Source organism: Aplysia californica, unplaced genomic scaffold (genome assembly GCF_000002075.1).
Source record: "Aplysia californica isolate F4 #8 unplaced genomic scaffold, AplCal3.0 scaffold00140, whole genome shotgun sequence".
NCBI lineage: Eukaryota > Metazoa > Mollusca > Gastropoda > Aplysiida > Aplysiidae > Aplysia > Aplysia californica.
This window is the reverse complement of record NW_004797410.1, coordinates 308,117-334,563: the sequence shown is the minus strand read 5'-3', so window position 1 is coordinate 334,563 and position 26,447 is coordinate 308,117. Positions and strand designations below refer to the sequence as shown.

General features: G+C 37.7%; 1 protein-coding gene across 1 annotated transcript; it reads left to right on the top strand.

Moving 5' to 3' along the window:
- Window positions 1-163: 163 nt before the first annotated feature.
- On the top strand, window positions 164-26,187 carry LOC101852761 (5'-AMP-activated protein kinase catalytic subunit alpha-2; the record flags this gene model as incomplete). Its single annotated transcript, XM_005096868.3, is given in 16 exon segments — window positions 164-295; window positions 5,073-5,214; window positions 7,001-7,094; window positions 8,497-8,641; window positions 9,116-9,203; window positions 10,603-10,672; window positions 13,297-13,345; window positions 13,977-14,082; window positions 14,983-15,088; window positions 15,313-15,427; window positions 16,092-16,153; window positions 16,932-16,971; window positions 18,034-18,117; window positions 20,018-20,088; window positions 20,641-20,706; window positions 22,284-26,187. Coding segments are annotated over 16 exon segments (1,593 nt in total). The 3' UTR covers window positions 22,536-26,187.
- Between the last annotated feature and the right edge of the window lie 260 nt (window positions 26,188-26,447).

The window sequence follows — 26,447 nt, the reverse complement described above, 5'->3', positions numbered from 1 at the left end:
AAAAATATTGGTTATGGAAAATTAGAAAGTGAATTTATAAAAGATGTGACTTTTTCTTAGATGTGTATTTTAAATACAGTAGGCTAGGCCTATTACAACAACTCGCTTCACGCCCCTGGCTTGCTGATCCTGTGTGACGAATTTTGTTTTTCTCCGTGATCAGTCGAGTCGAGTCGAGGTCAGTCTGTCATCATGGCGGACAAAAGTGGGTCGGCTGCTGGGCAAGCCCAGGTGAAAATTGGCCATTATATTTTAGGTGACACTCTCGGAGTTGGAACCTTTGGAAAAGTTAAAAGTAAGTTGTTCCTTTAAATGTCACTTCCTCATTCCTACATGTGCTTATTTTACAATCCCGGTGACGTAGAATCTATCTCTTTTTAGGGCTGAGGGCTGAGAGAAATATAATATACACTCAACTTCAACACAACATCAAGAAGCATCGACATGTCCTCTGACTGTGCAGCGTGCTGTCTTTGTTTTATTTTGTATTTTGTCTCTCATTGTTCCGGAATCAAACACGATAAAGTTATCATGTCTCATATTTACTGTTTATTTTGCGTGCAGTTAGGTTACATTAACTTAAGAGTAATAAGACTTGTGTAACTAGACTTAGACTTAGACTAGCCAATTAGAAATCTAATTCTAGTTTAGTAGAAGGCCACCTCTATTCTCACCCGGGGTGAGAATAGTGCAGGCGAGTCTTGTGGCTATTCTCACCCGGTGCGCGTTCACCAAATTTTGCGTTCACCCTAAACCACAGAATTCTACACTGTGATAACAGAAAAATTGTAGAATTCTGTGCCATGAACAAACGTTCCATTACAACTGTAGCCTACTAAAAGCGTACAATTTTGTCTGTGGGCAGTGGAGAGAGAGAGAGAAAGAGAGAGAGGAGTAGCGCGAGAATTTCCAGGCAAAACAAAATGGCGACCCGCGTAGTTCGGCTCGATTCGAAAAGTTAAATAGCCGTAGCATCTTTGTAAACAACCAAATTAATTTACTTTGTGTTTTAACATCATTTTTTAACTTTGTTTTGGTCAATTTGATCGTCCACACCGATGGACAGTATTCAGAAAGAGACAGAGAGAGAGAGAAGAGGGGAGGAGTTGATCTTGCGAGAACTTCCGGGCGGGTGAGAATAGCCACTTTCTTAGTAGAATCCTCTAGATAGACTAGATCTAGTTACAGTGACCAACTTTTTCCGCAAGTCAAAACAAGAGCATTCGGTCAATTGTTGTCATTGTTTTGAATGATTGTGACCCAATGAATGATGGCTTAGCTTATTACAGGGTGACTACCAGGCCCCAAGAATTCTGGGGGCCCCGGGAATTTGATGAATTCTGTAAAAGCTGCCTCTTTGAAAGACCCGGGAAAATAAAAGTTCTCGAACACTTGAGAACCAAATCGGATAAGGTTCTTGGGTTCATTGTGATATATTATTCATACTATAAATGTAACAGATATTTACCCCCCCCTCCTCCTCTCTCTCTCTCTTTCTCTCACACACACACTCAACACACACACACATGCACGCGCGCACACTCACGCGTGAACGATAACAATGAATAAACGGGACTATCTTCCCAGACTGGACTAAATAAGTACCATACTCTTTAAAAACAATCTTAATGCCTCACTTTTCCAAACAGAGCAAACCAGACGAGTCCAAGTGTGTGCTTTCCCAAGAGGGGGGAGTAGGCTTTCATAATGCAAACACAATGTCATACCACTTCTTAGATGTTTGCTTTTCTGTTTCTATTCTTCTGTCATGCAATCAAGCAATAAAAATGACTAAAATATGATGAGGGGAAAATATAAATTTAAGTAAGAACAGACTGAAATACTTAAGTCACACAGTATCCCAGTGCCACACTGACATGTTGTTGACTGGATATAATGTACCTACATGCGTGTGTGTGTGTGTGTGTGTGTGTATCATGTATAAATGGAGAATGCACTGTCATCGCATTTTTGTGTAACATGCCCCTGGAAAATGGATGAGCCCCCTGGAAAATTGAGAAACCGGGTTGGCAGTCACCCAGCCATTAGGCCTACTGCCCAGTGGTGAAGACGGTAGTCACATCAAATTACACATAGATATGCTTTAAAAGTGTGATATTATTATATTATTGATACGGGTGGTCTTAATATCAAATCGCAGTTAATCGTTAATCAGGCGGATTTCACGGTGAGGATCCACAAGTTTCCCACTTTCCCAGTTTTTCTTCAGTATTTTGAACTTTTTCAAAGGGTTATGTATTTTATCATTGGAAAGGCCTTTTAACTCTTTATCTCAGCGGCTCGCGGTGAGAACCGCTGTGCCAGTGAGCCAGCGGCGCAGGCGCATTCCTTTACGGCAACTTCGAAATAAATTAGTTTTTAGCTATTATTTTATTGCTGAAAACAGGTCTCTTACACTACACTTGAAGTTCATTCATTAGATGAAGAACTATCTAAATAGGGTTGCTAGTTTCGATTTAATTCTTTCCGGACGCATCGCCGATATAGGCTATATCCGCCCAATTCCACACCCCTTGCAGACGTATCGCTGCGGCTATGATAAGGTGCCTCAGTTTTGTTTCGTTTTAACACGATCTGTCATTTATAATTGCTTTTTATTGTTTTTGAAAAACTCTGAAAGGATTTAGGAAACGAATACATTTAGTTTCATTTTGTCAAAGTGTGGATTTGGGTAAAGACAAGTGAATTAGTTTAAATTGCGGTCTTGCAGCAACAAAACGATGTAACCAGACTCAGTATAAATATCATAACTCAAACAAAAATTGGAATGTTACTTTCAAATAAAAAGCTGCGCATTCAGAAATTCATGGATTACGCTTTTGGCCTGTATATGATAAGATAGCTATTCTGATTTGCTTTCAAATGTTTGCTAAATGTAATTTTTTGTGTCAAAATTTATTTTTGTCATCACCATCGCCTTTTCTAACCCTTGTAATGCATACTAATGTTCAAAATTAACCCTTTTTTCATGTTGGGGTATATTCCTCTTTCAATGTCCTTCAATTTGACATATCATATCATATGTATGTTTTGAGTGATGGTTATAATGCTTCTATAAAGTTATTTTGTACACCACCTGCATAGCCAAATCGATCCACAAGTTGATTTTGTCTAGACCCCCAAAAAACTACGCCCGGAAAGAGTTAATGACGGTTTTGTCATGTTTAGATTTAGCATAAAAAAAGAGCCCTGGAGTAGTGGGTTTACCCTCCCTCGGAGATAAAGAGTTTAAGAGAAGTTTAAAAATGTTAGTTAGAGTTAGAGAGACTGCAAAGGCTTGTTAAAAAAGTTAGGCCTATGTAATGAAATGTAACCTTACCTTGGTGCGCACAACACAATCCGTGAATATCACCAAATTTGGTATAATAATCCATTTTATCGAATTCACTAGCCATAAAAATAATTATGTACACAATAAATGAAAATATTAAAAATAAAAATAAACAATAGAAAAAGGAAATAACAAAAGGAAAAAGAAATCAGTTGCCAAAATGTCTCCCAACATTCGAACAGCCTATAATTCCACGAAATCATCGTCGGCACCGATCTGGACGACTCAAAGCTTTCATCGGCTTCAAACAAGACAATCATAAAAGAACTTGCTATTTTTGTCCCTTACGTCATTTGTTTACTTCCTACACATTGTGTTGCAGTCTTTTAATCAATATAAACATAATATATGACAAATAAACGCGTGCAATTGGGTTGGACCTGTAATGGGTTCCGACATTGGTATGCTTCGAACGTTAGACATTTAGTGCAAGAAAAAACTTGGAAAACAAGACCTCATCGAAAGGATGCTAAAGAATGAAAGAATGGCACCAAACGGAAGTAGTAAAAAAGAATGGCACCAAACGGAAGTAGTTGTTAGCCGCGGCTGCACAGAAAATCCTCAGGATTTTCCGTAAATCTCTTGAGAAATGCCGAGTTCGATTGTAAGATGCCGGAGACTCAGCGGGAGGGGTACGTCACAAACGGCTTTCGAATCTACTAATAATTTCTTCAATTTTCGCAAATTACGGCTAAAACCCATGTAGAAATGAATATCGCGTAGCCTGAGCATAAAAACTTAATTCGTTTCGAGTTTGGAGGAAACTTTGGCACTTCATGTAGCGTCAAAATGTCGGACTTACTTACGCAATTTTTGACAAACATTTCACTCTGTCCATTGGCATTTCAAACTGATGCTAGATTTCTTCTTTTTTTTTTCTTATCACCTTAGAAAAATATATTTCTTGCTTGTTCCAGCTATTTGTGGAGAAAATCTAGCATAATATGCCATTTAAAGTGAAAATTTTCAGACTCGTGAACATCCGGAAACGCACAAAGTCCAAATCCTTACGTCCGTGACACTGTTACGCAAAATATCAAACAAAATAAACAAAGTCAATACTTGTTTTTTATTCTCTTGTTTATTGGGCTCTTAAACAAACAAAACGACACAAATTGAACACCAAACAGTACACCAGGAGAATTTTATTTAAAAGATAAACCCTATGTTGTTTCTCCCACCCTTACCGTGAAATCCGCCGATAGCTTACCATGTCCACAGTGAAGTCGACTCAGCTGAAGAACGTGTGGCGAGTTCACTGAAAAAAAAGTATCCTGTAAACTCGTCACACACACACACACACACACACACACACACACACACACACACACACACACAAATAACACGCACATGCACACACACACACACACAACACCACATGCACACACACACACAACACCACATGCGCACACACACACACACACACACACACCCCGTGTAAACAACGGTCTGTGACGTTCAGCGTTAGTGGGCAAGATATTTCCACTGTACAAAATTTTTAACAGGTTTTATATATTTGCACCCAAAAAGTGTCCATTTTTTTCTTTAAAATGTTGAAACAGAAAGGTTTCCATGTGTAGATTTTGATTGAATAAACTCTGGTTTTGTATTTTTTTAAATATTATTAATTAAAGGGTGGCATATATTAAACCCACACCCTGTTGACAGTTCTCTTGTATGTGTTTATTTCAGTGATATGTTTGTGTTTTCATTCTTCCAGTTGCTACTCACCAGTTAACTGGTCATAAAGTAGCTGTAAAGATCCTGAACAGACAGAAGATAAAGAATCTTGATGTTGTTGGAAAGATTCGCAGAGAAATTCAGAATCTCAAGCTCTTTCGACACCCTCATATAATCAAACTGTGAGTTATTTTGTTTGTTGTTTTGTTTTATATTTTTATAGAAAATAGTTTCAGTTAATTCCATTAAAAAAAGTGTTTTATGAATCTAACTTTTTACTTTTATATTTAAGAAAGAGTTTGGAAGTAAAGATTTGTTTTGGTATTGACTGTGATTTGTTAATCTAATATAATACTGATTAGGATGTTACTCTAGAGCTGCTCTAGAATATTCTAATCAGCATTAGACGAACAAGTCATTTTTATGATTAAAGATATAATTCCTGTTATAGCACCACAGTCCATAGGTTTTTACTTGTTCGCCAAATTTCAGGCTGAAGTTTCAATATTTTCTATGAATTTCATTCACACTAAGAAACTGGTTTGAAAATCTAAGATGGCCACCACAGATACCCATTTTCCAGAAAAAGTCATCAAATCCACCTGTAATACACTTTCTTTGCCTATGAACTTCTTGAACAATTACATGAAAGTGAATGGAAGTCATTCATTAAGGGGAGACGTACACTCCCGAGAAATTTTCACAACGAATTACTTCCATTCACTTTCATGTAATTGTAGGAATTTTTAAAGAGGATTTTTAATTCAACACTTTTCAATGCGCGCTCATATGACCTTAGCAGTTGCGAGCGCCGTAAAACCTTATACTACTACTACTACACTTTTCAAACACCCTTTTAGGTCACATAGGGTGTTTTTTCAACAGTTGCGCTTTTGTGACCCAATAGAATAGATGTTGAAGAATGATTTTTAGTATTAAAAAAACAACAACAAAATTGATATTTTGAAAAGTTTTATAGATATTTTCAGGGATCGCTGACCCGGCAGGTCTTCCCTTTATTAAGGAAAACCCAAAATAAACACATCACACCTTTATTCAGGGATGTAAAACTTCGGCTTTTTCCGCTTAATTCGGCCGACTTGCCATTTGGGCCTCAGCTTTTAACAAAAGTCTACTATAAACAATACATATAATATATAACTAAATAGTGATTATTTGTTGTAATAGAGGGAAAGAAACAAATATAATTTAGTCTCACTGTATTCTTATTTCAGTCAGTCCGGCTTTTTTTTCAAAACATGTTTACATCCCTGGTTATTGATAAAGTAAAGTTAGACTGACTTTCAGTTAAAGCTAGAACTGATTAAAAAATGTATTCTTTTATGTCACAAGTGCTCGACAATGAGTAATATGTTACCATCAAGAAATTTGGGATAGAATCTGCGGAGAATCTCATGAGAGTGCCTTAAGTGTAGATATACAAGTTTGCTGGAAGAGCTTTTTCTTTCTCCTTTTCCTAACAAATTTTGAATTCCCTCCCAGAAGAAATGTGCATGAAAACATTGGAAAGAGAGAGAGAGAGAGAGTTTAAGAAAAGTCTAAGACACATTTGTTCAACGCTTTCCGTTGCCAGTAAATTTTGTATATAAGTCATTAAGTGAGAATGTGTATAGACATGGAAGTTTTATGTGTGTGTTTTGTTGGTGTTAAATCTCACAAAGTGCTTTTTCTGTCCTTAGATTCGTTGAGTGATGATGAGTTTGCATTCTGCAGTGGGAATAGGCGCTATAATATTCTGTCATTGCAGTAATGTTGGATTTTTAAACGTTTTTTTACACTTTGTAAAAGGCATTGATAGGAATTCAGATTTTATCCCATTTCGTTCATTTTTTAAAAAATTATTTTTTTTTTGGGGGGGGGGGGGGCAAAAATGTCTGCTCCAGATACTACTACAGTAAGTGTGTATAAAGTATGACTGATTTTCAATAATTTTTTTTTTCTATGCAGCTATCAAGTGATCTCAACTCCTACTGACATATTCATGGTCATGGAACACGTAGCTGGTGGAGAACTGTTTGATTACATTGTGAAAAATGGGAGAGTAAGTTGACTTGTCTAGGATTTATTTAGTTGGGGTTGTTTTCATTGAAGAGCGAAAGGTCTGATTTAAACAAATTAGCTTTGTATGCTGTAAAGTCAGATTTACGAAGGGAGTAAAAAAGTAATGCAAGTTGTTGGCTATTTTGCGCAATATTGCTTCAAAATAAATTAAATTCAGCTCACAAGTACTTGCATGTACTTTTGAACTCAAACTGTAAAAATTTAACTTTGATTTTCGCCTGTACGACGTCACATCAAAATGGCTGCCCCCTTGGAGGTCTGTCGGAGGTAAAGAGCTGTGATTTAATTTCTTGTTCTAGAAGAAAAATCCACCGGTAACATTCAAAAGAGACTTTAAAATGTTTACAAGGACCAAGTTCTAGATTTTGGCACCTTATACAAGTGGATCAGGTGTTTGAGCAATGGACCGGAAGAAGAGGAAGAAATGTCCATTTGCTTGTCGGACAAGCATCATCCCGAAGAATCAGCAGGAAAAATCATGGCAACCATGTTGTTAAATGTTCCTAACGTGTTTCTCACGTATTCTTTTTACCACGAGGAACAACTGTCAATTCTGAAGCCTACATTGAAACTGTGAAACTACTGAAAGCAAAATTTCGACGAGTCAGACAATTTGAAAATGGAAAGAGGTTAGGTTTTTTTGCCCAATGACAATGCACTATGACAATACCAGAACTAGGGAGACAATCACCCCGTTTGGGTGGAAAGCACTGTCACCCCCAGCTGATTCTTCTGATTTGGCTCCTTCAGACTTCCACCTTTTCGGTCCTAGAAAAGAACAATTGAGAGTTCAACACTACCATAACGATGAAGAAATCAAGACTGCTGTACCCCCGAGGCCAACCTGCTCAGTTTTACAAAGCTTGCATATGTGGATTTAGTAAAAGGAGGACAGTGGCTATTGAAAATATTGGAGAATATGTTGAGAATAGAAATCTGATCCTCAGATGTTCCCCTTCAATTTGAGGTATGATAGTTGCCAGTGCGTTCTTTTTTCTTTAAGTTATAAGGGAACTTGCCTTACTTTTTTACTCCCCCTCGTATTTAATTTAGAGATATTCTCAATTTACCTTTTTATGTTTTGTAACTAAAAAGAGATGCAATAAAGAGGCTGAACATTGAGAGATCAGAGGCTGCATGTGTCGTGACTTGACAAAATGCACTAACCATTCCTTTTAAAATTAAGTTTCCTTTATTTGAATTATCTGTCTTGAAATTAATTGATAAAGTGAGTATGCAGCTAGTGGAGTCATAATTTGGTTTAATGTTTTTAGGAATTTGAAATTTTTTGCAGTCATGCGACTGAAATTTTACCTTTTTTTTTTCTTTGTCGGTCATTCAACGAGTGGTTTGTGATTTTAATTGTTCTCTTTTTCTCTCAGCTTAAAGAAGGAGAAGCGAGGCAGTTTTTTCAGCAAATAATTTCCGGAGTGGACTACTGCCACAGACACATGGTAGTCCACAGAGATCTCAAACCAGAGAACCTCCTGTTGGACTCGCGCAAAAATGTCAAAATTGCTGACTTTGGTAAGGAGTACATAAAGTGTCTTTCCAGTGTCTAAAAACAGCATTCAGCCCATCGGGGGCCTTTGATGTCAGAGTGCTAATGATGGTCTTCTTTGATCTAGAGCATTTTTAGCCACCCTTTGGCATTTTGTAACTTATATTGTCTTTAATTGATCACATACAGAAGGCACTATGATTTAATAATGATACCTTAGGAAAAGAGTATTACTAGTCCTGTATAACTTGTAGATGTTGAAGAATGTCAATAAGTTTATCATTATCAAGAGGAAATTGGAATGTTCAGATGGTGTTTTACATATCTGTTCGTGATTTTAACAAATTGCCATACGACTTAAAGCTTTCTAAATCATCATTGAAAGGTTTTTGGGTATTTTTCAAGCTGTCTGGCAAGATGAAGAAAAGTTTGAAGCTGAATGTCTTATGCTCTATACTTATGCCATGGGAAAAATGATGTCTTCGTTTGTTTCTGTGTAGGGCTTTCAAATATGATGACTGATGGAGAATTTTTACGTACAAGTTGTGGATCTCCCAATTATGCTGCACCTGAGGTTATTTCGGGAAAGTAAGTGACTGTGTAGCTTGTGTTGCAACTTGAAGTGCACTGTTGTTTTAAAACATTTTTTTGGGTACTGTAACCCTTTGAACCATTGAAGACGGTGCTTCCATATAAGTAGTCCAGGAATGGGAAGCATCAGGGTTGATGGCTCAAAGGGTTAATCTTTAGTTACTTTCATGTAGAAAAGAATGTAGCAGTTCTTTAAAAGGATTGAATGTAACTAAAAATGTCGGTTACAGACAAAGGGAATGTAGATACTATGTATATTACATCTTTTTTTATTTTTCGTAATCCTAGAGGGTGCTGTGGTGGAGTGGTTAGTGCGCTCGTCTCCGAAACGGAAAGTTCGGGTTCGAACCTCGTTTCGGACACAGATTTTTTTCGCTGCCTCCTGCCAACTCAGCAGTAATGGGTACCTGACTTCGAGTTGGGGAAGTAAAGGCGGCGTAGAAAGGAACTGGCCACCCTACCACAATATGCCGAAGGCCCGGGAAGTTGTTTCACTAACAATGGCAATCCCCAGTGTCTGGATCGAATGCGGGAACAACTTTACTGTTAATCAAGACTTAGAGACATACAAGTCTGTTTTATGCTGTCGTGATGTTTGCTGTTAACTGATTCATAATATATCAGCTTTTAGGTTTTATTCATATTGGAACCCCCCGGGGCGGTGCCACTGACTGAAGTGTCTTTAGGCCATTCCCAAAGGGGGGACATTTCTCTTTCTAGTGCGCAGTAGAATTGTAAATGGGCTGATCTAACAATGTCATGCTCATTGGAGAAAGACGGCAAGATAACACTTTTACTTGGATTAATGCTGCTGAGATCCACTATTCCATCTCCACATGAACTAACAAAAGAAATGGACCATAAAGGAAAAACTGCTGATTTCTAAGAAAGTTTTACCCTTTGGATTTTTTAGGATTTACGCGTTGCAGTAATAAGAATTTGCAACTTTTTCATCCGCGCATTTTATAATGTTACTTATTTGACTACTATCAAGCTGTTGCTTGTAGGGTTTGGCTGGTATTGTTACTAGGGCAATATGTTCTTATGAAGCTATAGGTCCCAGTGATTTTGTGCATTCCAAAATATTTATGCTTACAAGTGGTCACTTTTACGGACAAGCAGGCTGACCCAGATTTCGGGGGTTTCCAGAAATCTTGACCTACACCAAAAGTGGACTTTGCCCTACCTATAGCAGAAGTTTGGTTTCATTGGTGTGTATATTTATTTGGTTATAGAGAAGACTCTCCTTCTCTTTTTAAGAAACTGAACAAGGGGCAAAAACTTTACCTTCGATTTTTTCAAAACAGCATTTTTCGGATTAGCCCCCCTGTGCTTAGAAGCGACCCAGTGTAAGATACCAAAATTACCTCATTTATTTGTTTTTACCTCTTTACAGACTTTATGCAGGACCTGAAGTAGACATTTGGAGCTGCGGAGTTATTCTGTATGCCCTCCTTTGTGGCACAGTAAGTGAAGCTTATCCTGGTGTCTGATTGAGATTTTTTAAAAGCCTTAAACTGTACTGCTCACATTGATCCAACTTTGTTCTTTACTCTATCAATTCTAAACAAAGGATATAAAATCTTCATAGGAATCAAATGACAGATGTGGTTGACAGTGATGTTGACAGCGCGAGTTTATAGACATAATTTTCATTGCTTCATGGGCCTTGGATTTTGTGGGGGGGGGAGTTGTTTGTTTTTTTCCCGCTAGTTCTCTTTAATATATAAGAAATGACAGCTTTCACTGTTCAGTGGAAAACTCTTGTGTGCATTTATTTATGTGTGTTACTTGGGCATTATGTTCTAATGAAACTTAGAGGTCCCAGTCATTTTGTGCATTCCGAAATATTTATGCTTACAAGTATAATATACCAATCGAGATTTGAAAATTTAGATTTTTTTGTGTGGCCATGGGTCTCAATAGTCCGCTATTTAGCGGATTTCCGCTACTGCCATTTCCTCTGCTACCGCGACAGTGGGCCTATCATAAAGAGAGTTGTTGGGAGCAGAGTGACTGCCAGGCCCCGAGAATTTTTTTAAAAATCGCAGAGACCCGGGAAAATACATAAAAGATCTCGAATATTTGAAAACCAAATCCAATAACATCTTTAAGTTCATTTCTGCCGGTCGCGATTGTGATATTAATTCGGCTCTTAGAGTACGTTTCACGCGAACTGGCGGCTTTGGTGGCAAGCGGAATTGTGTCACCAAAGCTCGACTGGAAAATCAAGATCTACTTTCGCTTTTGCTACCACCCAGAAGTTTGTCAGTAATTGTCTGATAACGCAACATTTATTGTAACATGCAGGTTTGGCACTACAAACGTGGTGTCGCCATGAAAATAAATCAATATTTGTCACTGTGCTGTCACTTGTGGGGGTAACACCAAAAAAAAAAAAAAAACCGAAAAGAAAGTTGTACAAGCGTCTTGTCGGGCTCGCCATTGTGACCGGTCAATGAACCTGCACGCGTTCTGAGCGCTTGGAAGTACAGGACTCAGGAATGGGGGGAGATTATTGATTTTTTTTAAAGACGCACTCGGGGATAGGGGGAGGGCTGGACGCAACACCAGGGGACAAACAAACTGAAACTGAAAGCAAATGTTTAATGTTTAGAATTTTGATTACTACTAGATCTAGATCTACAGCTCTCTGCAAAGTAAAGTGTGCATTGGTGCAGGCCTTGTGTGAAATCAGGAACCGTCATAACTTGTAAGCGTGTTATGGAACTTTGGGGCCTAAGTGTTCGCGTTTCATTGGATTGGTGACAGTAAATTAGATCTCTATATTTTAGCTTTCTGTTCAAGATTCGCAGATTTTCAGTATCACTGCATCTTGCCCTCTCACAGTTCTTACACCTCTCACACTGAATAGGTCTACATATACTTGGGCTATTCTACTCTACTTTGAGTTTGAGCATTAATTTTTGTCTTTCACGTTTATTATAGGCTTATATATGATATGACTCATGACAGTCGATATTCTGGTTCTAGGCTCAAAACAATATTCCTTTTTATATAGTTTATATATACAGGCGAATATGATGAAGGGAAAATATAAATAAGTTGCACAAGACCCCAGGCGCCATTTTCTGTACGTAATCAAGAATGCAAATATTTGTTACATGACTCTTACTTGAAATTATCTCCCAAACCCTCAAATTGGTGTGAAATAACCTTTCTTTAATAAATTGATGGTTTTTATTTCAGCTTTCTAGGGTTCAACAGTATAATAATAATGGGTGTTTCGCAAAAATGGGCTTCTGTGGCGATCACCCGAAAAGTTCCTCCTTTTTTAGAATTCTGAGTTGAGACCCATGGTGGCAAATGTTCTTTCAGGTATTTGGTAAAATGGACTAGAGATACTTTTTATGTTCATTTCATAAAGTTTCTTGGTGGTTATTTAATTACAAACCAAAGAAAAGAAAAAAAGGAAAACGACTAGTATTGCTAAGTGTCCCCTTTTTTTTATCTTGTTTGTGTTCATATAATATCTACGACAGCAACACTTACAAACAGAGATGTTTTCAGATGTGTGCCCCGATTTTTTTGAAATTTGTATTCTACTTTTTCAAACTCTCATTTCTGCTCAATATGAAATTCAGAGTTCTTATAGTATGTTTGATAGTTTGATTTGTTAAAAAATACAATTTTGTCTTGGTCCTACAATTTTTTGTCAGATAATGTCTACAGGGATGCGAGATAGTTCTTTTTTTTAGTTGTTGCCTTGTTGCTTTGAATTATAAATTTTATTGTATTGTCTGGGTTTCTCAATTTCAAAACACATGTTCATGTTAAGACCTGTTTCGTTACCTTAATTTTGTTATATGATTTTGATATGTTAGAGTACCATGGAAATGCATGGTAGGTGACTTTTGAAAGGAGATTGAGTAAGAAAAATGTTCTTGTTGATGGGTTTGTCTTGGCATGACTGACAGGAGCTCAAGTCCAAAAAGGGAAAGAATTAAGGATCAGTGTTGAGTAATTTTTGGAATCTAACCAGTTTTATACTCTTAATCTTTTTTTTTATAGAATTGTGTGGGTTTTTTAATTTTTGTATCGCAAAGATTTTACTATTTTCATTCCTCAGCTTCCCTTTGATGATGAGCATGTTCCGACCTTGTTTAGGAAAATCAAATGTAAGACTTTTGTATATTTGTAGAGTTATCTACTTACACCAAGTTTGTCGCACACAAACTATTTTGTCTTTATTTTTATGGGATGCATTGTTTAGTAGGGGTGTTTTGGGGCTGGTTTTATTTTAATTTTTTTTACTAATGGGGAGGGTGAGGGCTTACACCTGTGTGGAGTGGGTTGGGAGTTTCTTTTGGAGATATAATTTGTGGCTGATTTAGTTAGTGGGTAAATTAATTCTGTGGGTTTTTTTTTAAATTGTAGGATTCCTCAGATTTTACTGTTTCCAACGGTTTCTCAAGGATTTCTTGTTAGCATTATCGGTTAATATTTATGCATTTGATGACATTATTTTTCTGCTAGGAAGACTGAAGGGGGGGGGGGGTCCTGTATAGAAGAGTATTTGCTTTCTCGTCAAGTTCCTGCAATTAGTATGTGTTGGTCTTTCCACTTCCACTCTTTTGATATTTGGGTGTTAAAGGTCTTGCTAAGTGCTAGATTTTAAATGAGGGGAGGGGGTGGTCGCTGTTTTGTTGTTGTGGGAGGCTTGTTTTTGTCATATCATTTCACAAACTAACTTTGTAGTTTTCTTTGTTCTGCCAGTGCTTCAGTATGAAAAAAAAATCTTTTTTACAGCTGGTATATTTGCCATTCCTGAATACCTTAATAAGGAAGTGGTTAGTCTTCTATGCCACACGCTGCAAGTGGACCCTGTCAAACGAGCAACGATGAAGGAGATCCGGTATGTTTTCCTTCTGTTCCTCGTGAATAAGGAATCTTTTGACTCTTTAAAGACCAGAATTATTTTTTTTCTCTTATATGCGGTAGGTTTTATGGGTGATAAGAAAAATGACAGGAAAAAGGTATTTAAAGATGGGATAAAGAAGGCTCATCATTATTTATTTATTTTGAAAAAATTATTTTTAATGTAAGTGTATTACAGCGCTCGCAACTGCATTAGGTCATACGAGCGCACGGGACACACCTAATATTTTCAGTTGGAAGGAAATTTTGAATCTTGCCCGGGTGACAGCCAAAGCCTACTCTTATCAATTTTAGACCACCAAGGGATCTTTAACGTGCGCAACTTGCACACGGGCCCTCCAAGATTTTTCGCCCTTGTCCGAGAAGGCTAGGTGTAGATATTTCCTACCAGAAGATCAGGGGTGTGGCAGAAAGACAGCAATAAGAAGGAGCCAAGGAGTAGCAGTAGAAAGGCTGCAGAAAGAGTCAGGAGCCCAGAGGAGGGGGCAAAGGAGGTTAGGGGGTGGGGGCAGAAAGAGGAGACAACAGAATATTGCTAGAGAGCAGGACAGGAGGTGAAAGGAGACAATTTTAGAGAACATTTTTCGGTCGCTATCCGAATTCGAACTTGGGACCTTTGAATGAGAGGCCAACACCTTAACCTCTAGGCCACAAGAGCCCCCTGCTCATTATTAACACTAGATATGAACATGATGCATGAAATGGATGGAAAATGTAGTAGAAGTTTATTGGGTAGGAAAAAATTGCGTAAAATAACTCCAAGGTTTAGTAAAACATGACTGCAGTAGTTCGTACCTTGTTACTGTTTTCCTGTACATAATCTATTGTTCATTTAAAATCAACAGAATGTTAATGTCTGGAATTATGTCCATTGCAGAGAGGATCCGTGGTTTAAAATGGAACTTCCAGAATATCTGTTCCCATCTTCACAAGACCATGATGCCTCCATTGTCAACACAGAGATTGTCAGGGAGATTTGTGACGTGAGATTTTTTTTTCCATTTTTATATTTTGTATTATTTTAAAGGAAAATTGTTTCATGTCTTTAGTCGTGCTAATGATAGATTGTGGCTAAAACGTGGCATATTCTGTGTTTAGTGAGCTTTTCCAACGTAGCTTTTTGTTGTATCCATTGTGTCTTTGAACCAGATGGCATTGCTTTGCTCAGGGAACCGACTTTCTATTTCCATGTCTTATATCTCCACAGAAATTCAGCGTGGAAGAAACGGAAGTTCACCGAGCTTTGCTTACAGATAACCCACATGACCAGCTGTATATAGCATATCATCTCATTTTGGATAACCAGCTCATGCTTGATAAAGGTGAAATAAGAGTTCTAAATTTTCAGTTATAATTAGAGTAGGTAGGCAGGTGCATTCATTCATACTATTTTCACACCTGTGATGTAGTACAGAGCTTTTTGTGGAGAAAGTCATAAATATCTAGCTTTCTGCATATGTTCAAAGACTTGTGTTTTGAAAACCCACTTCTCTAGGTTATCCATGCATTTGTATATTTGTGTTCTCTGAAAGGGGAAGTGATCAGGGGGGAGGGGGAGGTGTTGTAGCGTGTTTTTAATCATTTATTGCTTGTACCTGAACTTGTGTACCTCATGGCCATCCTTGTTTGAATGTTTTTGGACTCTGCTCATTTCATATATGGCTATGTAGTTTACAAATGTTTTGCTTCTTTTCCATTTGTTGCTACTGGATACAAATTTTATTGTTTTGCATTATGCATTAAAATGCATTTCAGTACAACCAAATAAGGTACTCTTCATTGTACAATTTTCTATCTGTGCTGTGCTATTAGTAATGCCCTGAAATTAATGGTGGACAACCCGAAAGAGAGAGCAAATTTTCCACTGATTAGTACATTTTTTAGTGTATGGAAATGCATTTAAACCACTTGTGTGACAGTTATTTTTCATGCTGTAGGCGTATGTAGAGTCTGGTTGTGAAGTTTCTCTTTTCTCTCCTTTCAAAGCTTCAAGCGAGTATGAGGAGTTCTACCTCGCATCTAGTCCACCGCCAGAGGCTTTCAGTATGGTAAGTGTCCTTGGTGTTTCGATCCCAGCAGACCCACTCTGACTTGAGGGTTGGTTCCAGAACTTTCTGCAGACGGAGTAGTTTGTTGATGGTCGGGGTTTTTTATGCTGATTTTGAAATTGTGGGTTAAAAATGAAAGAAAATTGTTGCTTGTTGGAGGGTTTCACTGTGACCTTTATTATGTTGGTGTGCTTCTCTTTACTCAAACAAAAGTGAAAGAAAATTGAGTTGTTTAACAATTGTTTTACAAGTTGTTTCAATTCTCTAACACTTTAATTTTGTAGGAGCAGAACTAGATGACGCAGTAGATATCTGCTGGGCTTATCATTATCCTTTAGACTAAGAGTGAAAATTCCAGCCCCATAAACATTTTGACGGAAAAAAAGAATTAAATTTTGCTTTTCACTTTCCTGCAGCTTACTTCACACTTTTTTTTAAAAATTTTAATTCTTCTGGGGGGGGGGGGGGGGGGGGGATGGGAGCTAAGGAATGTCAGCCATACCTTTGCATCATGTCTATATTATATGTGTAAGTTGTTTTTTTTGTTGGTACAGACCTAAAGGTAGGGCTAGTGAAACTTTTTACTTGATTTTTTTTTTTTTTTACATTTTTAATCATAAAGCAAGGGTAGAATGAATCTTTGCCTTTTATTGGTCACCTTTGTCCTCAGTGGTATATGCGCCATGGGTTTCTGGTGTGGTGCTACAAGTATGTTACGCTGTGTTATCTCTGTTTCTTTGGAGCTAAATTTGGTTTTCAATGTCTTTCATTCCTACAGGCCTCCAGTCCCATGAGACCCCATCCAGAACGCATGCCAGGTAAGTGTCACTCTCATCACATTAGTGGCAGTGAGGTGTCGTGTGTGGATGTTCTTTCAGTACTATGAATAGATCAAGTGATATAAGCTCAGAGAATATGTCCCACGCGCTCATATGACCTTTTGCAGTTATGAGGGCCATAAAACGTTTACCATAACAAAAACAAAAAAAAGAATAATGACAACTCCAAAGTGGTTATGGTTATGGCCTATTGAATACAAGTGAAAGACCACGTTTTATAAATTAACTTTTGTGATAGCCACAGGAAACGATCAGTTTCAGTGTTATATGTGGGGGGTGGGTTTGTTTAGATAAATTATGTGCAATTTTCATTTTGAGAATGAAATGCGTTCTTGTGAAATATTTTTCTGCAATTTGAATTGGAAAGACCTGAAAATACCATTATGATCTCTGTATGAACTGTTTGAAACGAGCTAGATTGTTGGACATGAAATATAGTATTTTTACAAATGACAATTAATTTTATTCTTGTTGTGGCGTCAGTGGCCTAGTGGTTAGGCTACCGGACTCATAATCGTGAGGTTGCGGGTTCGAGCTGCGGGCCCGACGTTGTGCCCGTGGGAAAGGCACTTTGCACGAATTTTCCTCACTTCACCCAGGTGGGAATGGGTACCCGGCCATAGACAGCGAAAGATCTTGTCAGTATGTTAGTGTTTTAGCGCCTATAAATGGCCGCTTGCACTGTATGCTTCCCGGGAAGTTGAGGTTGTTTCAGAATGCTCTCAGGTCTGCAGGGGAAATAGTATAGATTGTGAAGCGCATAGAGCTTGCTGTTGAGCAGGGATTTGCGCTATACAAATGCTATCTGTTTATTATTATAATTTAAAAATTATTTTTTTTTTTACTGTGTACTTGTGCCTTTTTGCATGGTTTAGTTTTCAAAGATTTTTATCTATGATTTGTGTGTGTGTGTGGGGGGGGGGGGGGGGGTGAAATGTTAAACTAAAAAGAGAAAATAATTAGAGACAAGGTTACCTAGTGATTTGTCTTGTTGGAAAAAGCAAAACATGATTTTTACTGAGCTGTGTTATTTTTCCTCAGAAATGAAGAATACATCTCACACATTGGATCCAGTCATTGATAATAAGAACAGTGGTCACGCAAAGAAAGCAAAGTGGCATTTAGGTAATGTGTCTCTGATGAACATCTTTTCATCTTCTGGGATTGAAAAGTTGAAGGTTGTTTCTTGCAATATAAAAAAAAAAGCTTCTGTTCCACATGGCGCCTTTGCTTTTCTTTTCTTTTTTTTTACTCTTGCTTTTGTCTTATTTTGTTCCTTTCAAAATATATGTCCATTTTTTAACTCACTCAGCACCATGCCCCGATTTGCCTCCAAGCCCCAGAGGACCACCAATTTCCCCCCACTTTTTGAAAATTCATAAAAAATTGAAATGAAATGCTATTTCTTTGAAATTTTCTGTGCTATTTAATAAGATATGGGTTCAACAGACACAATAAACACATTTTGTGAAGAATGAACGACAAAAAAATGTATGGGACAGAAAGTTGGGACAAATTTGCCTCAGAAAAAAATTTTTAAAAAAAAAGGAAGTGAGGTGACAAAGCAGAAATCTAATAAACTTACACAAAATAGTTGTGGCAGTGTGTGTTTGTGTGTAGGAGAATGAAGCATGAGTGTGTACAATGAAGTAGCATAAAAATGTAAGGGATAATTAATTTTGAAAAAGGAAAAAATTATAAATATCTAAATCTAGATTCTAGATCTGTAGATCTTCCACGGTGAGCCTGGTTGCTAGTGCTAGATCTAGGACTAGATCTGTCAATAGATGTCCCAGGTCTGGGTACATTTATATCTTCTCCACTTTGAGGGCTGATTTGAACTAGAGTTTAGTACTGGGGCTAGACCTACTATCATCATCCCCAGCCGGACAAGGCTGCGTACTCGATGACGAGTCAGATTCACGATCGAGAGAGGATGTTGGTCTAGACCTAGATCTAGCTAATGTCATTTTCTCAGTCATCTTCATCACTGCTAGGCGAATTCACATTTTGATTTATGAAGTTATCTCTCTGATACTTCACTGTCACTTAAATCTTCACCAAAATTATCAAGAGTTTCAATAAACTTTGACACTACTCGCCGTGCCATGCTTCGTGTATGAGAAACACCAACGAACTGTGCGGAAGTTCCTTACTTTCAGTTGTTCAGTCTGTTGGACAAATAACCTGTTTCTTCGCACTAAAAGTGGTGAATATACACAAACCACAAAGAACTGGCTTGTCGATATCCTGTGTAAACCACTGGGGCTATTTGCAAGCATTTTTAAACTTCTGGGTTTACCTTATAGTCAATTATAGTTGAACCCGCGTACGCTGCGGTCGCGGTCTCTATCGCGAATTTTACCAGACCGTGTATGCTGCGGGAGTGGTGCTCAGTGAGTTAATAGACTCGTTGTATTCTGCTTTACAGTACCAAGAACTCACCTGCAACCAATTATTTATTCATTGAGAGAGAAGTTGCTGTTGTTACGAAGTTTGTCTTTGTGCCCGATATATTTTGTACCATTTAACCTTGTTTTGAAAGTATTGACATTGGTGAGCTTAAATATAACAGGTTGTTTCTATGTTTAATTCAGGTGTGTCCATTTCTTCATCAAAACATACCAACATATTTAACTTTTTAAGCAAATTATAATAAGAGTCTGGGACTTGTTTTGAAATGTAATATTTCTGAAAGCCAGGCCTTTTGTTTTATTCCAGTAATGTCATTAATGTTTATCAGATTTCTTTCTGTTACACCCTTTTATATTGGATACCTCCCTATGTGTATCATGTACATTATTATGAAGTTAAGTTTTTCATACAAGTTCTTTATTTAAAAGAGTGTGGTTGTTTGTTTTTGCTTGTTTTGTTTTTTGTTGTTGTTTTTTTTTGGGGGGGAGGGGGGGGGGGTAGAAATCATACATCATGCAAATAGTTTTATTTTTGAAGATGCTGTAGTGAACCAGAAGTTATAAAAGCTACCCTGTTCTATGAAACTGATTTTCATATCTTTTACTTGCAGGAATAAGGTCCCAGAGCAAACCCCAGGACATAATGCATGAAGTGTACCGAGCGATGAAGTCATTAGACTATGTGAGTATACATTGTATTGACTGTTGTCTTTCTCTCTTGTCCCGTGATGCAGAACTCACAAAATTTGATCAACTCCAAATGGAAGGTGAAGATATTCTTCTGTGCAACTAAGAAAACCTTGGAAAACAGGACGCTGCACTTTTGTTCTTTGGACTTATTTGTTTTTCCATGACTGTAAAATTTGTCATATCCCAAGAATTCTTGACCTTTTTATTTTTAGTCAATTTTGATTTGATAGTCATTTCATTAAGTAAGGGAAATATCTTTTACATTTTTTAGCTGTTTGAATTCACTTTTGACATGTTTTTCTTCTTTGCTCTCGTTCTGGTTTTTCTGTCTGTGTGTGTTCCTCAAGTTTACCTTATTTTTTTGCATACAGGTGGTTGGAGGGTGCCACTGTTAGGCCTTACTTCTCTTCTTTCCTTCTCTTGTTTCTGTCTTTCCCAGCACTAAATGACCATTATTGTTTGGATGTGCTTCTCTTTACTCAAAAATCTTTTTTTGTAACTCAAACAGAGCACAGAAATGTTTCACTTTCTTTCGTTTTTGCAGGATTGGAAGGTGATCAACCAGTGGCATGTAAGAGTGAGGAGGAAGAATCCTGTCACTTTGAGATTTGTAAGAAAATGTCTTCTCCTTTTCTTTGTGTATTATTGCAGTGACATGAAGTGGGTTTGTGTAATTTGTCCTTTTCAGATTGAACAGCAGGTGGGTAGGGGGTGTTTCAGCATCATTTGCTTGTAATTTCTTTTCAGCTTTGCTGTTGTCCTCGTCTGTTTCGGGGGGGGGGGCTGGCTACAATGATGACTGGCCTTCGACAAGATACTAGATGTCAACAACTTGTGTTTTGTATGTTTGTCATAGTCAGAAGAAGTTTATTTTTTATTTTTAACTCACTTGAGTCTGGGGTATTTCAGAAAAAACAAGCGCTGGAGTCTGGGCTTTTTGGGGTTTTTCAAAAATTCACCAAAATTCACCATCTCACACCACATACACTAAATTTACACCATAGGAACATCAAATATAGTACAATAACATGCAAAATAAATGACAAAGAAATCTTTTATGGCTTATGATCTTTCAAAAATGGGCACAATTTGACCAAGCGCAGACATTTTTTTAGAAGTACTTGTCCAAACAGAGGAGGAGTAAATGTACAGAAAAGGGTTTGATTTGGGTGGAATTGGAAAACAAAATCAATTAAGGTCCTTCAAGTTTTCAACAGCAGAAAAAAATTGGTTATTTCAGTTATTTCACATTGAAATCTGAAAAAAAAGAGCAGGGTTCATTCAATGGAATGGCACAGACTGCACAGCTTTGATTGATGTCTCCTTTCCCTTTGCGCGTTTTGTCCTGCTTAACTGACTTGCATGAAATGTAATGCCTAATTTAGTTACATTTTGTCACCTAAATCTACTCATAGTTCCTGCTCTTGTACTACAGGATCAGGATCTAAAGGTATCTTTCTTTTTTTCTGTTTACATCACGGGTCCAACTCCAGTACTAGACCTAGGTCTAAGTTTGCCGGGCGGTTCCCCTTCCCTCGTGCTTGGTCGCGTTTTTCACATTTTAAACGTTTATTCTGAGCTATTTCAATACTAAGTTAAAGTATGAACTCTGAAACTAAATTAGAGTTGCAGCTTTTGATATCTTCTCTAAAATCGTGGTTATTATCGTTAAAAATATATCGAAATCAGGCGCGCTCCGACATCGTAACGAACGCCAACTCCATGACCACAGTGAGAGAAGGATTTTAGATCAGCAAAAAGTAAATGATACTAACTTGGTGTGGCGTTTTCCACTACTTACGCCGTGAATTAAAAGTGCCGTCATGTTTTAATAATGATCTCGCAAGGGACGCGGAATGAGACATAGGCGGTCGGCCGGGCTTCCCGCAACAGGGGCGGGAAAATACGGGAAAAGACTCAAGTGAGCTAATCATGTGAAGGGTTGTTGTTAGGGGGGGGGGGTATTGTTGCTAATTTGTATTTTTGTTAAGAAGAGATACAAGGGTTGCTTTACCCAATGCTTCAGTTCAGTGCTATGACTATGAAGCTGTGTTCAAATTTTCTTTCATTGCTGTGTTGTGTTAAGTGTGTGTTTATGGAGGGAGGAGTCCATAAAATTCGTACTGAAACTAAATAAAAAGGAGAGTACTGCGCCTCCTATCATGGTCCATGCTTTCCCATTTGCAGACCCGTCTGAGCCTGCAGCTGTATCAAGTGGACCAGAAGAGCTACCTGCTGGATTTCAAGAGCCTCAACAACTGCAGCGAGCCCACAGAGATGAGCCCCCCGGCCAGCAGCACCAGCCCAGCCAGCTCCGGCTCTCAGCTGTCCATCGACGATCGCATGGAGACAGACGACGACAGCAACCTGGGCCAGCCGCATCAGACCCTCGAGTTCTTTGAGATGTGCGCCAGTCTCATCTGTGCCCTGGCCCGATAGTCTGGGGAAAATTGACGTTGTTTCTCTCCTCTTTGAGTTGAGCTTTGATGGGAACTGGCTATAGGGGGTGAAATGAGAGAAAAGCATTGGTTTCTCCTGAGTGAAAGCTGAAAGTCCCTGACGCAGACTGGTGTGTGGTCAAGGCGTGGAGGGAATGAAATATTATATTGATCTCTTGGCCGTGTAAAACCGTCTAAAATATGCTCCACAGACCGGGGGCTGTCGCTTTTCCATAAATTATGGGATGGTCCAATATCTTTGGCTCTTGTTTGTTGGTTATTATATTAACATGATGTCTGAGGTAAGCTTTCACTGTTGTTGACAATCCAGTAGTTTCCAGAAGTCCTTCTACACTTGGACGAGGTTTACAAAGACTCTGGTGGAGCAGTAGAATGGTGAGAGTGAACCGTTGGGTGTTGCAGCATTCTAAGTGGTGTGTCAGTGCTGGATTTTTCAAGGTTGTGGTTCCAACCCTTGACACTTACTGTGGAGCAAGATCATGCTGACTAGGTCCCAAATTTACCTGTTGCCACTGTTTTAGGAAGAACTAATCATTTCAGAATTTCAGTTTTGTTTGCTCACCCTGTAACTCGAGCTCAAACTGAGTTGGGCATTTTTATTGTAACAGCAATGAATGTAAAATAAAACTGAGCTGCCATCAGAAAAGTTTCAAGAAACCTGTGGTAGAAAGTATTTGTTCAAGAAATTCATTCAGTGCTTTTATTCGTTAGTGCCAAAATTTGCATGGCTGCTCTCGTGTTTTATAGAACTAATGGGAAATTAAGGTATCTAATTTGTGCAGAAAGAACTTTGTGCCGTGTGTTTGTTCTCTAATTCCCTTCTTCTTGAACATGCCGCTTTTGATAGTGATCGGTGATAACAAGTAAAATGCGAAGAGATTTTGCAAGTTTCTCTCTGGGATGCCCACTGCCTGTCATCATCCTTTATTATCATTTTTATTTCTCCCAAGAGTGTTATGGTTTCTGAAAGGGTGGTTGCGTCTGTGGTAGCAGTGGGGATGTTGTCAAAGGGTAGTGCTTTTGCCTGTTGGTACACGTTGAGTTTTGCTCCTGACAATTTAAGTGATTGGTTGACTGAAAATGGCTCTGTGATGTTTATGTTTCCTGGGAGTTTTTCCTTTCTATTTTGTGTTCTTAACTTCTTTAGTGTACATACTGTGTTGATAATTCTCTTTGCCAATGTATCTGGTTCTCTACGTACCTGTGGTTTGACCTGGAGAGGTGGGGGATGGGGTTTATGTGATTATTTGTCTGCCTGTTGGTCTCAGACAGAGTGGCTGAACTGTGTATTTTTCACTTTATTTAAATGTTTATACTTCTTTGAACACAACAGGTTTAGTCTTCGTCATGTTCATTCTTTGATACACTAATTACAGGGGCATAATGAGTACTGTTAAGTTTTTATAGTGTTCAGTTGGTCTGTTCATAATTTTGATGCATTGCATACAGCAAAAAAAACGGATAAGGAGGAAAATTAGCTTACAGGATTTTACAAGCTTTTCTCAGTTTCTAATGTGTTTTGTACCTGTTTAATAAGCCCACATTGTACTCTTCCTGAACAGAGGAGCATTTCTTTTTGCCACTGTCATGCATTATTTCAAAATTTATAAAGTGACAGCTGATTAAGTTCTTTTGCATTTCTGTGAAGTCTTTGTATTTGTATTCAGATTTGAGTGCATCTTGTAAGTTTTCGTATCAGTAATCAAGAATTTTTTCTCCCCTATAACCTGGTAACTCAGCATCAGCTTGTAACAGGACATTTTTCTTTTGGCAGTGATAATGGCACATAAGCTTTTCAGGGCATGAATATATATATATATACTGCATACTCCCCAGGTGGAGTGAAATATTCTCAGTAGTTTTCGTACTTTTTCAAACTTACTCAACTGGGCTTTAAGTCAACTATTTTCTAACTGAATCATACTAATTGGTGGTTGATAGACCTCTGGATCAAAAACAACTACAAATATATGTGTATTGGTTGCATTCTTGCCCTGGTAGGAGATTGGATTGGTTAACATTTGAACAACATCAGTTGTGTATGTGTCCTCCTGTAGGTTTTTCTTCCTTATTATTGTCGAGCTCTGAAAAGACATTGCACCTTGCTTGCAACATCAATTTTCTAATTTCAAACATCTTTGGCTGAGAGCTAGGGATAGCTTGCTTGTTTTGAAAAAAGTCGATTTTTATGTGAAGTGTAAAAAAGAAGTACTTGTGCAAATATATATTATATCAAGAACTGCAATTGTGGCAAAACTAATGGGCGGATTCATACAGACATGATGGAACATCATATTTGAATAACTCAATTTTGCTGTTAGGGCATTCTTGCTACACTGCAATCGTTATAAGTTTTAATGACCTCTGGCTTGCAGCTGACGATTTACTGGGAACTTCAAAGTTTTCATTGTTTTCGAATTTTTTCTTTAGCTCGATGAGTTTGTGTTTTTAAGGCTTTCATTTTGGTTTGAGTTGTCATTATAATGAAATTGATCTATAATTTAAACGCATGAGAGAATGGAAACTTTGTGCTGTTGTAGGGTAGGTAGGGAGGGTTTTGCTGTGAGGCTAAACAGTATCATTTATCAAAGGTTTTTACTTTTCTGTCTAGATCTACTTCTTGTGACAAACTGGAGAGTGATGAATACCCCATTGTTAGCAATGTCTTGTATTTTGTTTATGCTGTTTATGTATGTTTTGGATTTGGTGATATTTTCAAGAATTTGGAAATTTTGATCAATGTATTGTAACCAAGAAAGGTGTGTTGTTTGTCTAGATAGAAATGAAGACAACTTGGGGGGGGGTCAATCAATTGAAAAAAAAAGGCTCAAATCAATTCCTGTGTATAATAATATACAGTAGTCACTTGGGTTTGTATAATTTGCATGTACTGATTTAATTCTTTGTTTTCATTAGTTCCTTAATTTTCAAGCATCATTATAAATGAATTATGAAGTGATGAAGATGGTAAAACAGCCACTACCTGGTTCTGTACTGTAAAGGATGTTGGACAATATTATATAAGAGGTCTCTTTTGCTTCTGGAAAAAAAATATATATGAGGTCTCTTTTATTTCTGGAAAAATGGGTTAAGTGAGAGGTTCCCCTTTATTATAGAAATATCAACTGCTCAGTGTAAAAAACTGTCATACATCACTTTTTAAAATGACGTATGCCTTAGTTTTATACTAAGCAGTCGAAATGGATTTAAAAGTTGTATGTAGGCCAGCCAAAAATGGGGTGCTTTTCAAAAGCAGACAAGCGTTCATATTATGGGTCATGAAAATAGTGATAGACTTTTCTAATTTCTAAGGAATTGTTTACTTTTCTCTCCAGAGCTTTTGAATGTCAGTTTGTAACTTTCACAGTGCTGAGCAACCTATGCTGTGCAGGATGTGTATCCTGAGAAAAGACTTTCTGTTCACCTTTGCTGACAGATGACATCAGACTTCAGAAGCTCCAAACTTAAACCCAACTTCTGATCAGCACCTTTTATTTTGGCTGGCGTCATGGTATATATATATATATCTATTGTATGCTCATACACTTGATACATGATTTATTTTTATCGATATCAATTATCTAAGTAATGTGAACAATGACACCAAATAAAATTTAACCCAAGAGAAGAAATTTAGTCTCTCTGTACTTTTTTTTTGTGTGGATATATGTACACGCTAAAGCAAATGAAAGAGAAGGCTTCTGCTTTGTCAGTACGCAGTGTTGATATTTTCCAAATGTTCCTGGCTAATGGAACCTTTACAATCTTGCTGTCTACACATTCAGTGAAGATGCTATATTTGTGGGGGGGGGGTTTAACATTTCTTGTATACAAGTCAGCTCAACCAATAACTGCCACTTTTCACCGGGAAAAGGACAAAGTGAATGCTGAA